Here is a 17,820-nt window from a genome sequence, read left to right as displayed (position 1 = left end):
AAAAAAAAAAAAAAAAAAAAATACAAAATACAAAAAATTAGCTGGGCGTGGTGCCGAGCGCCTGTAGTCCCAGCTACTCCGGAGGCTGAGGCAGGAGAATGGCGTGAACCCGGGAGGTGGAGCTTGCAGTGAGCCGAGATTGTGCCACTGCAGTCCAGCCTGGGCGACAGAGCAAGACTCCGTCCCCCAAAAAAACAGGATTTCTGTAAAAGTTAACTCTTCTAGGCAGCATCTTAAACAGCATAAAAGAAAAACAGGCCAGGTGAAGTGGCTTATGCTTATAATGCCAGTGTGCACAACATAGTGAGACTCCATCTGTACGAAACTTTTAAGATTAGCCAGGTGTGATGGTGTCTGCCTGTAATCCCAGCTACACAGGAGGCTGAAGTGGGAGGATCACTTGAGCCCAGGAGTTGGAGGCTGCAGTGAGCCATGATCGTACCAATGCTCTCCAAACTAAGCAACAGAGTGAGACCTGGCCACTAAAAAATTTTTAAAAAGAAAAATAAGGCCAGGCACAGTGGCTCATGCCTGTAGTCTCAGCACTTTGGGAGGCTGAGGCAGGCGGATCACCTGAGGTCGGGAGTTTGAGACCAGCCTTACCAACGTGGAGAAACCCCGTCTCTCTAAAAATACAAAAAATTAGCTGGGCGTGGTGACACATGCCTGTAACCCCAGCTACTCGGGAGGCTGAGGCAGGAGAATTGCTTGAACCCAGGAGGCGGAGGTTGCAGTGAGCCGAGATCGCACCACTGCACTCCAGCCTGTGTGACAGAGTGAGACTCTGTCCCAAAAAAAAAAAAAAAAAAAAAAATGACATGGTTCAGTAGATACAGCCACGGAAAGGTAGCCACTATGTTTTGTGAATAAATAGGTATTGCTGAACTATGTTCAAGAAGCGATGGACCAATTTGCACCACCAACATATTTGGGAATGTCTGTTACTCCACACTTTTGGGAACACACATTAGTAGTCTCTTTTTAATCTTTGCAGTCTAATAGGTGTGTATCAACACAAACACTTAAGATTCCTTTATTGTAATTATTAGCTGGGTGCGGTGGCTTACACCTGTAATCCCGGCACTTTGGGAGGCCGAGGCGGGCAGATCACCTGAGGTCAGGAGTTCGAGACCAGCCTGGCCAACATGGTGAAACCCCATCTCTACTAAAAAGACAAAAATTAGCTGGGTGTGGTGGTGGGCACCTGTAATCCCAGCTACTTGGGAGGCTGAAGCAGGAGGATCATTTGAACCTGGGAGGCAGAGGTTGCAGTGAGCTGAGATCTCTCCATTGCACTCCAGCCTGGGTAACAAGAGCAAGACTCCGTCTCAAAAAAAAAATAAAAAGATTTCTTTATTGTAATTACTAAGGTAGTAAGGAATTACTGCTCTCCATCCTTCTAGTCCACAAAGCTGGTGGGATAAACACTAGTTATTTTGATGATGCATTTGCACAAGGAGGTAGGTAAATCAAGATGGTGTTCACACAGCTGTCTCCCTCCAGATGACCTGGTCACTTCTCCACTCTTTGGGCTGAATTGTGCCCCCCATATTGAAGCCCTAACCCCCAGTACTTTAGAATGTGACTGCATTTGGAGATGTTATTTAAAGAGGTGATTAAGTTAAAATGAGGCTGTTAAGGTGGGTGATAATCCAGTCTGACTGGCATCCTTATAAAAGGAGGAAATTTGGCTGCAGAGACACACCAGGGTTGTGCACACACGGAGCAAAGTCCCTGTGAGGACACAGAGAGAAGGCAGCCATCTGCCTGCCAAAGAGAGGCCTCAGGAGAAACCCACCCTGCAGACACCTTGATCTTGGACTTCCAGTCTCCAGGACTATGGAAGAATAACGGTCTCCTGTTGTTGAAGCCCCAGTCTGTGGTGCTTTGTCACATCAGCCCCACCAAATCAACACAGCAGGTGTCTTTGATCCTTATACATCCCTTCAGTAGGTCCCGGGGATTTGTGTTACCCAAACTGTTTCCTCCCAGATGGAAAACTCTGAAAGCAGGCAGCTTTCCTCCTCATTTTCCTCTTGCTGAATACACCCTGCCTGGAAGGACCAGCTCTGGGCTGCTGCCTCCTGCTTTCCTCTTTCGGAGTCATTCTGCCACCGTGGAGATTTGGATTTGGGTGAGCTGTGCTGGGGGTGTGACGTGGGGCAGAGCCTCCCCATCTGAAGACAGACAGGGATTTCTGATCCTGGGATTTCAGGTGTGCTGAAGGGTGCTTGTGTGGATGGCACAGACTCTTCTCTCTTCTTGCTGTAGTTGGCCTCTAAGAGAAAGGCACCAGAAGCTCTTTCTCCGCTCTTTGAGACACGCTTCTTCAAGCTTCGTGGAGTCTCTCTCTCTCTTCTGGGTCCCCCTACTGCACAGCCTACTCATACCCAGTGTCCTTGGCTGGCTCCACCCTTCTCACGCGATTGGTGCTCTCAGATTCCACGCCTCTACATTATGTTCATGATCTACTCTCTCTTGCCAACGCCAATGCCTAAACCTCCTCCTCGAAGCTAATGATTGACCCTGGAGTGGTATCACAGTATTGAACACAGGAATCCCTCAAGGTGTACAAAGAAGTCCCACCTCCCCTCTGAGCATCATCCCTCCCTCATTTTGCAAAAGAAAGGCACACCTCTCACTTACCCCAGATTGTTAACACCTTCCAGGCAGCAAAGGCGCAACTGAAAAGGTGGATTTACTGTGGGTGCTGAAGAAGGGAAATTAATCCTTTACAGATTGGATGGTTTGGCCAGGTGTAATGGTTCACACCTGTAATTTCAGAACTTTGGGAGGTTAAAGGGGGAGGATTGCTTGAGTTTAGGAGTTGGAGAGCAGCCTGGACAACACAGTGAGACCCTAACTCTACAAAATACAAAAATTAGCCAGGCATGGTGGCACGAGCCTGTAGTCCCAGCTACTCAGGAGGCCGAGGTGGGGGTTGCAGTGAGCCAAGATCATGCCACTGCACTAAAGCCTGGGCAACAGAGTGAGACTCCCTCTCAAAAAAAAATTGCATGGTTTCCAATAATTGGTTTTCAACAAAAGTAAAGGAGGATCTAATAGACTCCTCAACTGAGTATTTCATTTAAAATGATTTTCAATGTTACATTTTCCTGGTGCATGTAATTGAAGCTTTCAAGGAGTTGAGTGATACTGTTATAACAACTTATTTTTGTTTCCTGTGACTTTCTGGAGTTTGGTGATATAGGAAATTTAAAATGCTGTTTGGGGCCAGGCGCAGTGGCTCACACCTGTAATCTCAGCACTTTGGGAGGCTGAAATGGGCGGATCACCTGAGGTCAAGAGTTCGAGACCAGCCTGGCCAACGTGGTGAAACCCTGTCTCTACTGAAAATATAAAAATTAGCTGGGAGGCCGGGCACGGTGGCTCATACTTGTAATCCCAGCACTTTGGGAGGCCAAGGCAGGCGGATCACATGAGGTCGGGAGTTTGAGACCAGCCTGACCAGCACAGAGAAACCCCATCTCTACTAAATATACAAAAATTAGTTGGGTGTGGTGGTGTGTGCCTGTAATCCCAGCTACTCGGGAGGCTGAGGCAGGAGAATCACTTGAACCAAGGAGGTGGAAGTTACGGTGAGCCGAGATCGCGCCACTGCAATCCAGCCTGGATAACAAGAGTGAGACTCCCGTCTCAAAAAGAAAAAAAACCACAAAAAAAACAAAAGAGGTCGAGTGTGGTGGCTCATGCTTGTAATCCCAGCACTTTGGGGGCCAAAGCAGGAGATCAAATGAGGCCAGGAGTTGCAGACTAGCCTGGCCAACATGGTGAAACCCTGTCTCTACTAAAAATACAAAATGAGCCGGGTGTGGCAGTGCACACCTGTAATCCCAGCTACTCAGGAAGCTGAGGCAGGAGAATCACTTGAACCCGGGAGGCAGAGGTTGCAGTGAGCCGAGATTGTGCCACTGCACCCCAGCCTGGGCGACTGAGCGAGACTGTCTCATCAAAACAACTGTATGAATGACATCTGCCTACTTTAATCGACGAGGGAATAGAGAGAGTGGATGAGAAACATGCCTAGTTTTATGCTTGAATCTAGAAGCCACCAACGCTCCCTCTAATCCTCTAGTGACTTACAGAGAATCATGGAACTTTATAAACCACAGGATAACTAAACTTTACTGAAGCTAAAATCTGGGGATTACAGAAACTGTCAATAATTAGAGGAACGTTTAATGATACTTCAAAGCATAAAGGGTACTATCCTTCAGAAATGGGAGCTATACAGAAATCTTAACATACCAGGTTATGATCACGATGATCAGGAAAGTCTCAAATCAGATATACAATATAAGGGAGAGACACTGCCTCGTTAGACTTGGGGAAGAGATAAGTCACTTGACACTGATCAGAAGGAGGCTGGGCAACTTTTACACAGTGGAATCTATAACCAAGATTATAAATGGAACCCAGGTGATACACTTGGGCTTGTCCTCATGTTTCTTTTCCCCATTTTAACTCAGATACATCCAGCAGTCATGGCTTCAAAAGCATACGATCAAAGATTAGAAAACATATAACTTATTATTTTTTTTGAGACGGAGTCTCGCTCTGTTGACCAGGCTGGAGTGCAGTGGCATGATCGTGGCTCACTGCAACCTCCACCTCCTGGGTTCAAGCGATTCTCCTGTGTCAGCCACCTGAGTAGCTGGGATTACAGGCGCATGCCACCATGCCCAGGTAACTATTATTTGTATTTTTAGTAGAGACGGGGTTTCACTGTGTTAGCCAGGAAGGTCTCAATCACCTGACCTTGTGATCCACCTGCCTAGGCCTCCCAAAGTGCTGGGATTACAGGCGTGAGCCACCATGCCTGGCTGAAAACATGTAACTTACAAAAATGGAGGTGATTCCTCATGTTGTCAGACAATACCAGCAACAACAACAACAACAAAAAAGAGGTGATGACGGTCAGAAAAAGAGCATAAAAAAGACCAAGATACCTGTATGTCTCAGATATGCTACACTAACCAGTCTTGTTTTTAATGTCTCTATTTATTAAAAAATAGCAGATGAATTAAGGGTGAGGTCTTTTTTGTCTTTTAGCAGTTTTTCTTTTGGGCCAAGTTCATGATAAAAAACCACCATGCAACACCAAATAATTCTTTCAAAACTGGCCCCATTTCTGAATTAGAAGGCTTCCTCTTTAACCCAACAGATCTTGCCATTTTCTCCAAGCTGTACAGTTCCACTGGCCACCAACTGGAGGGCTGCAGGAAATGTTTTATGTTCTGCTAATTTTACTCTTTCAGAAAGAGTTGCAACAGTATCACCCCTCTTCACGGGAACAGCTTCTTGCAAAATAATTTGTCCAGCATCTACATCTTCCTGGAAAAGTAAGCAAAAGTTTTGAACATTACCTTCTAGCCAGTGTAATTTACATCTGACTACTAATATTATGTTGGTAGAAAAAGACATACTCACAGCTACAAAGTGTACAGTGCACCCAGTAATTGTGACTCCGGTTTCCAGGGCTTGCTCATGGGCATTCGAACCCTTAAAAGAAGGGAGCAAGGATGGGTGGATATTGAGCATTTTTCCTAAAAATTAAAAAAAGCATAGTGGTCAGAATTTAAAAATCGTGGGTATTCTGTTAAAGGAATATGTTTTCCTATCTAGATCTGAAGTCAAACAGGAGTTGGATTCTGGGATGGATGTTTTCTTTGCCAAACACAGAAATGAGGTAAAAGGAAGTTCTCATCCACGAAGGTCCCGGAAGCAGCAAGTACCCTTCTTGCACAGCCACAGGCATGCTGGGGTGCTCTGAACAGACACTCATGGTGACAGGAAGGTGGGGAGTTCAAGCTGATATCAGCTTGTTGCTGGCACATACTATTAAAAAGAAGCAAGAGGTTATTACATAGTGTCTATGTGCTTGACTTCTAACCACAAAGTGACCCGTCCACCAGACAGATGCTAGATTAGTTCTGTGTGGCTCATGTCACCAAAGGCATTGTCTATTTTATATCACACCACAAGTGCTCTAACTACATTCACCTAAGAATACATAAAGTCTTTGGAGGGAAAATGCATTTATTGTCCAACTGTGTGACCAACTGTGTGCACACATACACAAACAGGATGCAGTCAAGGCTTTTGGGGAGAAGGCAGTAACATAGATAGTATGTGTTTTCTGGCAATAACCTCCTCCTTGCCAACATCTGGCAATGGTCTGTTTCCTGAGAGAGGATGGACTCTTCATTTTGGGACGTATGGAATCATTCTCTTTTGCTTCTAAACAAGTAAAGGAAGGTCTTCCGAATATTTATTCAGAAGATGAAATATTATCTTTGGAGTAATGTGAAACAAAACTAAGCTACATTAGAAAAAGTGACTAATTACAGCAAGCCAAAGTAAATGGATAGAGAGCAGGTTAATAAATCATCATTGGGTCATTCTTTAGAGTAAAACAAAGGAAATTAAACTGTGACCTGTGTTGAAGTATTAATAAAATATCACAGTCAAACAGGAGTTGGATTTCTGGGAAGGGTGTTCACTACTGGGATTGTCTGGCAAGTTAACTGTTCTGGAGACCATTTTCAATTGATTTCTCAATGTGATGTCAAATAATTTTTGCTTACCATTCCACTTTCGGACAAAGGGGCCAGAAAGAATTCTCATGAATCCTGCAAGACAGACTATGTCTATGGAGAACTCTTCAAGGACTAGGTCAATTGCATTGTCAAATTCTACACGATTTTTATACAGTTTATGATTAATTACCTGTAATAGAAAAAGATAAGCACAACCTTTTTCAATGAATTACCAAAAATAATTAAAAACTCAACCTTTACACAGCCCATACTTCACTTCTTTGTAAAGATATACCTGATAGATTATTAAGAAAGGGACAGGATGAAGGAGAAGGCAAGGCCTGCACCCACCGACAATGGCAGAAGTCCACAGAATAAGTGCCCCACAGACCAGAGTCCAGTGAGGGCAGATTATGAGCTTAAATATGGCCCACAGGAAAGATATTTTCCCAAGTCACTTACTCTAGTGGGAATACCAGCTCTTTCCGCTTTATCTAACCCAGCTACTGCGGCTTTGTTGGAGATAACAACATCAATTTGTGCAGAGCTATTTGGTTCCCGAGTACTGTCTATGAGTGCTTGCAGGTTCGATCCTGAGAAGGGAGAAAAACAACAGTGAGTTCATACTTTTTTTGAGACGGAGTCTCACTCTGTCGCAGGCTGGGAGTGCAGTGGCACGATCTTGGTTCACTGCAACCTCTACCTCCTGGGTTCAAGGAATTCTCCTGCCTCAGCCTCCCAAGTAGCTGGAATTACAGGCATGTGCCACCACGCCCGGCTAATTTTTTTGTATTTTTAGTAGAGACGGGGTTTCACCACGTTGGCCAGGGTGGTCTGGAACTCCTGACATTAGGTGATCTGCCCACCTCGGCCTCCCAAAGTATTGGGATTACAGGCGTGAGCCACTGTACCCGGCCTCACACTTCTTAAAAAAAGAGATGTGCTGTTTTGAATAGGGGACTGTCAAATTTTCTGAATAAATGTCTTGGAAAAGACTGGTGATACGTAAGGCTTCTAAATTCCCTTTCTCGTGGCACAGGCAACTTAAGTAAATATGGAAAAAGCTTCTGTATAGCAGTGGAAACAATCAACAAAGTAAGGAGACAACCCACAGAATGGGAGAAAATATTTGTAAACTATCCATCTGACAAGGGATTAATAACCAGAATATATAAGGAGCTTAAACAATTTATTAGGGAAAAATCTAATACTCTGATTAAACATGGGCAAGAGATCTGAATAGACATTTCTTAAAACACACAAATTGCAAACAGGTATATAAAAAGGTGCTCAACATCATTGATCATCAGAGAAATGCAAACCAAAACTACAACGACATATTGTTTTGCCCCAGTTAAAATGGCTTTTATACAAAAGACAGGCAATAACATGCTGGCGAAGATGTGCAGAAAAGGGAACCGTCACACACTATTGGGAATGTAAATTAGTACAATTATCATGGAGAACAGTTTGAAGGATCCTCAAAAATTAAAAAAAAAAGAGCTACCATATGATTCAGCAATCCCATTGCTAGGTATATACCCAAAAGAAAGAAAATCAGTGTATCAAAGAGATATCTGCAGTTTCATGTTTATTCTCCATAGCCAAGATTTGGAAGCAACCTAAATGTTTATCAGCAGACAAATGGATTAAGAAAATGTGGTACATCACACAATGGAGTACTATTCAGCCATAAAAAAGAATGAGATCCTGTCATTTGCAACAACATGGATGGAACGGGAGATCATTAAGTTAAGTGAAATAAGTCAAGCACAGAAAGACAAACCTCACATGTTCTCATTTACTTGTGGGAGCTAAAAATTAAAACAGTTGAACTCATGATGATAGTGCAATGATGGTTACCAGAGGCTAGGAAGGGTACTGGGAGAGACAGGGAGAGGGGATGCTAATGGGTACAAAAATGTAGTTAGAACGAACAAAATCTAGTGTTTGATAGCATAACAGGGTGACTGTAGTCAACAATAATTTATTACACATTTTAAAATAACTGAAAGAGGCTGGGCGCGACGGCTCATGCCTATAATCCCAGCACTTTGGGAGGCCGAGGCAGGTGGATCACCCTGAGGTCAGGAGTTCGAGACTAGCCTGACCAGCTTGGCCAGCATGACGAAACCCCATCCCTACTAAAAACACAAAAAATGAGCCCGGCATGGTAGCAGGAACCTGTAATCCCAGCTACTCAGGAGGCTGAGGCAGAAGAGTTGCTTGAAACTGGGAGGCAGAGTTTGCAGTGAGCCAAGATTGTGCCAATGCACTCCAGCCTGGGCGACAAAGTGAGATTCTATCTCAAAAAACCAACCAAACAAACAAACAACACACTGAAATAATATAACTGGATTGTTTGTAACACAAAGAAAGAATAAATGCTTGAGGTGATGAATACCGGGATGTGATTATTACAGGTTGTATGGCTGTATCAAAAGATCTCATGTACCCCATAAATATATATACCTACCATGAACCCATAAAAATTAAAAATTAAAAAAATTCCCTTCCTCTTGGGATAATGGATTAATAGATTGTGAAAAGCACGGATATTCCTGGTTGGCCTTCAATTCCATCCATACTGCTGCAAATGATGTGGTTTAGGATATGTAATTGCTCCTACAAATTCTGTATCTTATGATCTAGCATTGTAGTAGAAACAGTATAACATTATGTCAAAACTGAGTGATGAGAAATAAGCTGCTTAATTAAGCAAGAAAAATTGACCCTCTCAAGAACCACTATGCTATGACCATTACAATAGTTTCTTTAAAAAAACTTATTTTAATTTAGATTCAGGGGTACACACGCTTGTTTAGTACATGGGAATATTGTATAATGGTGGGGATTGGGCTTCTAGTGTACCTATTACCTAAATAGTGAACATTATACCTGATAGAAAAATTTTCAACCCTCACCCCTTCTCCCACACTTCCCTGTTTTGTCTACTATTTCCATCTTTTTCTTTTTTTTGAGATGGAGTCTTGCTCTGTCGCCAGGCTGGAGTACAGTGGTGCGATCTTGGCTCACTGCAACCTCCGTCTCCTGGGTTCAAGCGATTCTCCCGTCTCAGCCTCCAGAGTAGCTGGGACTATAGGCATGCACCACCACACCCAGCTAATTTTTGTATTTTTAGTGGAGACAGGGTTTCACTATGTTGGCCAGGATGGTCTAGATCTCTTGACCTCATTATCTGCCTGCCTCAGCCTCCCAAAGTGCTAGGATTACAGGCATGAGCCACAGCGCCCGGCCCTATTGTTTCCATCCTTATGTCCACATGTACCCACTGTTTAGCTCCTACTTGTGAGAACATGCGACATCTTGTTTTCTGTTTCTGAGGCAGTTCACTCAGGATAACGGCCTCCAGTTCCATCCATATTGCCGCAAATGATGTGGTTTTATTCTTTTTTATGGCTGCACCTTACAATAGTTTCTTTGCTTTATTATCAACTTGGGCCTAAAATACATTAAAACCTTAAGATTGACTTGTAAAGCAATTAAACTTCTGGGAATGAATCCTGAAGAAATATCAGAGCTGGGTGTGATGCTGCATGCCTGCAGTCCCAGCTACTCGGGGGGCTAATAAGGTGGAAGGATTGCTTGAGGCCACAGCTGGAAGCTGCAGTGTACTATGATTGCATCTGTGAATAGCTACTCTACTCTAGCCTGGGCAACATAGCAAGACTGTCTCAAAAAGAATCATGATGATCTTGGCCATCAATTAAAAAAAAAGCAGATGCCGGGCGCGGTGGCTCAAGCCTGTAATCCCAGCACTTTGGGAGGCTGAGACGGGCGGATCACAAGGTCAGGAGATCGAGACCATCCTGCCTAATACGGTGAAACCCCGTCTCTACTAAAAAATACAAAAAAACTAGCCGGGCGAGCTGGCGGGCGCCTGTAGTCCCAGCTACTTGGGAGGCTGAGGCAGGAGAATGGCGTAAACCCGGGAGGCGGAGCTTGCAGTGAACTGAGATCCGGCCACTGCACTCCAGTCTGGGTGACAGAGAGAGACTCCGTCTCAAAAAAAAATAAAAATAAAATAAAAAAATAAAAAAAATCAGATATGCATTTAAGAACATACTGAATATTTGCAAGAATGTTCATAGCAATGTTACTTACAATAGAGGAAAAAAAATCAGGCTACATCCATCTGAGAGAATACAATACTCATTACTTTATCCCTTTATCCATAAAGGTCAAACATAAACTTCTTCTTAATAATATAACAATAAAAATTCCTCAACTGTTTTCAGACTTTTCAACAACAAAGCTATGATACAAAATGAGCTGGAACTTCTATCTTTTCTGTCTTTTCTGGTTTCTCTTTAACCGGCTTTCTGACATGCTCTACATTTTTTTTGGGAGCGGTCTCAAATTCCTAAGAAAAGTGGAAAGACTAAGAATGCTGAAAAGACAAAGACAACCCTCATGATTCCCTGCAGTCCCTAGACTCTGCCGAGAGTAACCTTACAATCTCAAAGAGTGCAGGGAGGAAAGGAAGGGCAGTCAACAGCTCTACAGTGAAGAAGAAGCCACATCTCACCTGTTCCAGATATTAAGACAGCCACTCTGGCCTTTTTTTTTCCAAAAGAGAAATGATTTTTCAGGGAGCCATTCTTCAACACTGACCCATTTATTTGCATGCTTTCAATCAGATTCTTGACTTTCACACGTGGGGAACCTTCATTCCAAACATATCCATAAATAAGTAAAGAACAATTGTGAATTAACAGGAATAATGGAAAGAAAAACATTTTATGAAAACTTTAGGGTATATTTTATCCTGAAAATAAGATAATGCAGAGACTAAAATGAACAACACCTTTGTATCACTTAACACTATTCATTTATAAAAACTTCCAAAAGGTGAACATACGTAATCACTTCAACTAAAAGCTACAGATCATATCACTATCTTGAAGCACATAGTGGATATATACGACTGCCTGCCAGTATTCTGCCCCTACTCCTCAAATCTTCCTAGTGAGACCACCCACAGTAGTGCCATGACCTTCTGGTCTGGGGGATAAGCATGTGACCCAGCAAAACCATTTAAAGACTTGATATGGGATGTTAAGAAAGAGAGGGTCTCCTTTCTTATTGTAATGTGAGCTGAAGGATGTTATCTTTCCGGCATTTGGAGAACCCGCTTGAAAATGAATCCTACACAATAGAGGAAAGAAAGGCAGATATAGGTGAAGTCAGCAAGATCTGACTTTTTTTTTCTGTTTTTTATTTTTGTGAATCTTCTCTGTATCATTCCAATTTTAGCATATGTGCTGCCGAAGCGAGCATGTGACATCTTTGTTAGTGAATCTGAGTGGATTTTCTGCCCCTCTGCCAAGTTCTAGCACTTCTAGCAGAGTCCTGACTGATAAAGTACTTGTCAGGGTGCTCGCTATTCCTTGAATTGAACTGAGTGACAAAGCGGAACCATGAGGTCTTGTGTGTGGGGAGATTACTTTGGGAAGTGATCCTGTGGGGTGTGGTTGTGCATGCATGAATAAGAGATACGTGGTATCGCTGGGGTGGGTGCTGTCATGTTACATCTGTGTAAAGATAGTTGCCATAGCGATGGCTGCACTAAAAGGTGGGCAGAAAGCTTGTGAGGCAAGGTTGAGGTATAGCTAATATTATACAGCTAAAATTATCTACCTAAAAATGCATAAGGAGCAAGTACCTTCAGCTCGTGCAACCACACTGCCAATCACCCAGGCTTCTTCCCTGTGCTGCTGGATATCCCTCAGAATCTGCTCTGTCTGCTCCTTTGATACCACAAGGGCAGCGCCAACCCCACAGTTAAATGTTCTGGCCATCTCTTCCTCAGAAAGGTGTCCTTCCTGCTGTAACCATGAGAAGACCTTGGGGATCCTCCAGGTCTGGGCATCTGAAAATAGACATGAATTGTTTGATTTTTCCTACCTTCTCACACAGAGTACAAAAGTTTGCACATATTCAAAGATATGGAAATTATAATCAGGCTCTGCTATTTTATGTAGAGTAAAACTATAAATTGGCCTCTGAGAACTTTTTATTTGGGGATCCACTGGTACCTTAGACATTAAGAACATTTTTTGTTGACACACTTGGCCAGTACTTACAATTGAATGAGGTTTTGTGCTACATTAACGAACCAGACCCTTAGACATTCCCTAGTGGATTAGATAAGCTAGTAGCTGAATTCCAGCAAAGGCCAGTACACCATTCTTTTGCAAACGTTTGGCTGAGTCTTTGCGATGACCAAAATGCACCCAAAGTACAATGCAAAACTAAATGGCTTGTCTACTTATTTAGAGAAAATGCATACACTACTCAGGAAAAGTTATGCTAATGGCATGCAGATCAACATCCTCTCCCGCTCATTCATTTTAAAATTTAGACTTCCTAGGTCTGCTATAAGAATACATTCTCTCGGTGGGCGCGATTGCTCATGCCTGTAATCCCAACACTTTGGGAGGCCAAGGCAGGCGGATCACATGGTCAGGAGATCGAGACCATCCTGGACAACATAGTGAAATACCTTCTCTACTAAAAATACAATAATTAGCTGGGCGTGAGCCTGTAGTACCAGCTACTCGGGAGGCTGAGGCAGGAGAATCATTTAAACCTGGGAGGTGGAGGTTGCAGTGAGCCGAGATGGCGCCACTGCACTCCAGCCTGGTGACAGAGGGAGATTCTAACTCAAAAACAAAAACAAAAAAAAGAAAAAGAGTACATTCTCTCTTATCACAAATTATACACCAAAAATCTCTAATAAAAATTTTTAGGTAAAGGCCTATATACACACACACAACATTTCTGAATTTAAAAAGAATCTGGATAGTTCTTTGGGATCTATGATTATGGGATCTGATTTTTAAAAAAAACTATACTGAATTAAATTATTTATGATGCTCTTAAGAAAGGGAAGCCAATGTGAACTTAGCTTTTTATTAAATAATAAGGTTTACGATCAGTTCTGCCTATTTATTTGGTTTATCTATTGGATTTTTTTTTTTTTTTTTTTTTGAGATGGAGTCTTGCCCTGTCACCCAGGATGGAGTGCAGTGGCGCAATCTCGGCTCACTGCAAGTTCCGCCTCCTGGGTTCGTGCCATTCTCTTGCCTCAGCCTCCCGAGTAGCTGGGAATACAGGCACCCACCACCATGCCCAGCTAAGTTTTTGTATTTTTAGTAGAGACGGGGTTTCACCATGTTAGCCAGGATGGTCTCAATCTCCTGACCTTGTGATCCACCTGCCTCGGCCTCCCAAAATGCTAGGATTACAGGCGTGAGCCACCGTGCCCAGTCTTTTTTTTTTTGAGATAGGATCTGGCTCCGTTGCCCAGGCTGGAGTGCAGTGGCATGAACACGGCTCACTGTACCCTCAATCTCCCAGGCTCAAGTGATCCTCTCACTTCAGCCTTCTGAGTAGCTGGGACTACAGGCATGCGACACCATGCTTGGCTATTTAAAAAACTTTTTTTTGTAGAGACAGGGTCTTACCATGTTGCCCAGTCTAGTTTTGACCTCCTGGGCTCATGTAATTCTTCTGCCTCAGCCTCTCAAAGTGCTGGGATTATAGGCATGAGCCATCATGCTCAGCTGATAATCAGTTTTTTAATACTTTGGAGTTGATAACATTTTTTTTTTTTTTGAGACAGAGTCTGTCTCTGTCGTTCAGGCTGGAGTGCAATGGCGTGATCTCTCGGCTCAGTGAAACCTCCGCCTCCTGGGTTCAAGCTATTCTCATGCCTCAGCCTCCTGAGTAGCTGGGATTATAGGCATGTGCCACCACACCTGGCTTTTTGTGTGTGTGTATTTTTAGTAGAGACAGGGTTTCATCATGTTGGCCAGGCTGGTCTTGAACTCCTGACCTCAGGGGATCCACCCACCTCAGCCTCCCAAAGTGCTGGAATTACAGGGGTGAGCCATCACCACACCCAGCCTGGAGTTGATACAATTTTAAAAATGAGGCCGGGTGTGGTGGCTCACACCTGTAATCTCAGCACTTTGGGAGGCCGAGGCCAGAGGATCACGATGTCATGAGTTTGAGACCAGCCTGGCCAACATGATGAAACCCCGTGTCTACTGAAAATACAAAAATTAGCTGGGCGTGGTGACGCACATCTGTAATCCCAGCTACTCGGGAGGCTGAGGCAGGAGAATCGCTTGAAACCAGGAGGTGAAGGTTGCAGTGAGCTGAGATCGCGCTACTGCACTCCAGCCTGGGCAACAGGGCGAGACTCCGTCTCCAAAAAAAAAAAAACTATTAAAACTAAAATTAAATAAAAATAAACATAAAAATGAATCACATGTCTATGACTCTTAAGATTCAATTCCATTTATAGTAGCTGGAAAATGTCCATTCTTAATAGTTGAGCTCTCAGAAGATTCAGTAACTACATTGTTCACTATGCTCTCAATAGTTAAAAGTCAATAGCAACTTAAAACTAAATAGTGGTACATCTATAAAATGGAATACTTGTTATCAAAAATGATGCTACTAAGACAGGTAGATAGTGATGATATATTTAATGGCAGGGCAAGTAGCAGATTACCAAACTATGATCTTGTTTTAGTGAAGTTTTACAAAGTATTTATAGGAAAAAACATTGACAGACTGAGTCTAGTTTCTATAAATGAACAAGTACTTCATGAATAATGTAAGTTGTAATTTTAATGTCAAAAAGTCCTGGCCGGGTGTGGCAGCTCATGCCAGTAATCCCAGCACTTTGGGAGGCTGAGGTGGGCAGATTGCTCTGAGCCAAGGAATTTGAGATCAGCCTGGGCAATGTGGTGAAATCCCGTCTCTACTAAAAATACAAAAAATAGCCAAGTGTGGTGGCGTGTACCTGTGGTCCCAGCTACTCAGGAGGCTGAGGTGGGAGGATCACTTGAACCTAGGACGTTGGGGCTATAGTGAGCTGTGATCACACCACTGAACTCCAGTTGGGGCGACAGGATGAGACTCTGTCTCAATAAAAAACAAACAAACAAAAATCCCAGAAGCCCTTACTTAAATCTGTTGTCAAAGTATGATTCCTGGAAGAAACTTTAGAGGCTGGATGCAAGAAGTTGTGCAATGGCTTTTACTGGAATACAGACATTTGTGTAACTCAAAATATAACTGCTTTCAGGAATATGGCTATATCAACTTTCAGTTTCTTAATGAGGTGACTACTATGTTGTTTTTAACTAGTGCTGTGCTAGAGCCAGCTTGTAGAGACTGTTAAACAGCCATTTTTAAAGCAGCTATGATGGGAGTATTTATACCACAGAAACTGGCAAATGCACAAATCAGTCCTGTTCCTTTCCCCATTCATCAGCAGGCCACTGTTTTTAACTACTTGAAAAAGATGATGAATGAAAAACTTATTAAGGTTCTTATATATGCTCATCAGAAAGCATTTCTACCCAAGGAAGGTCTTAAACCCCTAGTTTCACCCTCCTATAAATCCTTCAACTCCTTACTATGCTCAGTCCATGGACCTGGAAGAGACTCCCACTCAGCCTGGCCTGGCCTGTCTGTTTTGCTTCCCTGACTAGGCTGAAATCCCATCTTCAGCGGGACCACTCTCCCAGCTTCCCTTGCTGATTTCCTCACTTCCACATAACCTACCTCTGACTCTTCAGTTCTCTCCGAGCTTCACATACGCTCTGACTCTTGGGTTAGCTCACCAAATCTACTCACCTCTATTTCTCTGACTGCTTCTCCCCCATGAATGACCCCAATACCTGCTTACTTCGGCTGGATCAACCTAATCAATCTATTTTTCTCTGTTCTTGCTTCAAAGCCATATACAGGCTTTTACTCTGGGAGAGAAACTACATGAGCAGCTTCAGCTTCACCTGTGCCTTCAGTCCTGCTCCCTGTCTCATTCCTGTTTGACCTTGACTGCTTTATCTACTTCTCTCTTCAAGCTCCACCCCAGGCCTGCTCATTTCACTAATACTTCACAGGGAAGTTATTTTATGTAAACTCCCTCAGTTTCTACTCCTTCAAGCCAATGTGTATTAGTTGACTAGAGCTGGAAAAGTTTCTCTGACTTTATTCTACAAAAACAAGGAAGGGAGGGGCCGGGCACAGTGGCTCATGCCTGTAATCCCAGCACTTTGGGAGGCCAGAGTGGGTGGATCATTAGGTCAAGAGATCTAGACCATCCTGGCCAACATGGTGAAACCCCACCTCTACTAAAAATACAAAAATCAGCCGGGTGTGGTGGCGGGCGCCTGTAGTCCCAGCTACTTGGGAGGCTGAGGCAAGAGAATCACTTGAATCCAGGAGGCGGAGGTTGCAGTGAGCTAAGATTGCACCACTGCACTCCAGCCTGGTGACAGAGCAAGACTCCATCACAAAACAAAAACACAGGGAGGGAGGACTCTGTCCCTCACTTTTGCTGCATGCATAAAATTATTCCACTTATCTTTTACTAGTAGGTTTCTTCAAACAGAAATCTCTACCCACTGTCTCCACAACTCTGCCACAACAATCTAGTGGGTGGTATCTATGCCCAGCAAACTGCCTTTTGACCTAACTCTAAAATACACCAGTCTTTTTCTAGTGCTTATTCTAGATCTCTGTGCTGTACCTGACACTGTGGACCAGTGTCACGTTAAAATCCTACCGTGGGGCTGGGTGTGGTGGCTCACGCCTGTAATCCCAGGACTTTGGGAGGCTGAGACGGGCAGATCACTTGAGGCCAGGAATTCGAAACCAAGCTGGCCAATAAGGTGAAACCCTGTCTCTACTAAAAATACAAAAATTAGCTGGGCGTGGTGGTGGGTGCCTGTAATCCTAGCTACATGGGAGGCTGAGGCAGGATAACTGCTTCAGCCCAGTAGGTGGAGTTTGCAGTGAGCCAAGATCATACCATTACACTCCAGCCTGGGCTTCAGAGTGAGACTCTGTCTCAAAAAAAAAAAAAAAAAAAAGAAAGAAAAAATCCAAGTGGATTTGATGATAATACTTTTATATGGTTTACCCTCTGCTTTGGACTGTTCTTTACAGTCACTCTACTTTGAGAAACAACCTTTTGGTCTCCCCCTCATTCTCTTGGCTATAACTATTACTATGTGCAAATAACCACCCAATTTATCTTCAGCCTGACTTCAACTTCTGCTCACAGTCACCTTGGAATAAACACAATGAAGATTTAAAAACCTTCTACTCCAAACTTACTCTTCTTCCTATGTTAATGATGTTATCACCTACTCACCTGCTTAACTAGAAACCTGAGACTTCTTTTTACTTCTTTTTTTTTTTTTTTTTTTTT

General features: G+C 43.3%; 1 protein-coding gene and 1 long non-coding RNA gene across 4 annotated transcripts in view; one reads left to right on the top strand and one right to left on the bottom strand.

The window, feature by feature from the left end:
• Positions 1 to 7,265, top strand: part of LOC111525464 — a 9,088-nt gene extending 1,823 nt beyond the window's left edge. Inside the window, exons 2-3 of the long non-coding RNA XR_002726117.2 lie at positions 5,280 to 5,363; positions 5,647 to 7,265. This is a non-coding gene — a long non-coding RNA (uncharacterized LOC111525464). The remainder of the gene's footprint in view (positions 1 to 5,279; positions 5,364 to 5,646) is intronic.
• The window catches only part of GART (phosphoribosylglycinamide formyltransferase, phosphoribosylglycinamide synthetase, phosphoribosylaminoimidazole synthetase), a 39,891-nt gene continuing 27,046 nt past the window's right edge, over positions 4,976 to 17,820 (bottom strand). For all 3 annotated transcript variants that reach the window (XM_023190791.3, XM_023190782.3, XM_023190793.2), the window contains exons 17-22: positions 12,247 to 12,453; positions 11,110 to 11,247; positions 7,023 to 7,153; positions 6,609 to 6,750; positions 5,452 to 5,567; positions 4,976 to 5,355 (exon numbers count right to left, since the gene is read on the bottom strand). In XM_023190791.3, the coding sequence (XP_023046559.1) occupies positions 5,158 to 5,355; positions 5,452 to 5,567; positions 6,609 to 6,750; positions 7,023 to 7,153; positions 11,110 to 11,247; positions 12,247 to 12,453 (932 nt within the window). In that variant the 3' untranslated portion in view covers positions 4,976 to 5,157. The remainder of the gene's footprint in view (positions 5,356 to 5,451; positions 5,568 to 6,608; positions 6,751 to 7,022; positions 7,154 to 11,109; positions 11,248 to 12,246; positions 12,454 to 17,820) is intronic.

Source organism: Piliocolobus tephrosceles, chromosome 19 (genome assembly GCF_002776525.5).
Source record: "Piliocolobus tephrosceles isolate RC106 chromosome 19, ASM277652v3, whole genome shotgun sequence".
NCBI lineage: Eukaryota > Metazoa > Chordata > Mammalia > Primates > Cercopithecidae > Piliocolobus > Piliocolobus tephrosceles.
Note: the sequence above shows the minus strand (reverse complement) of the source record. Positions and strands in the feature narration are given on the sequence as shown.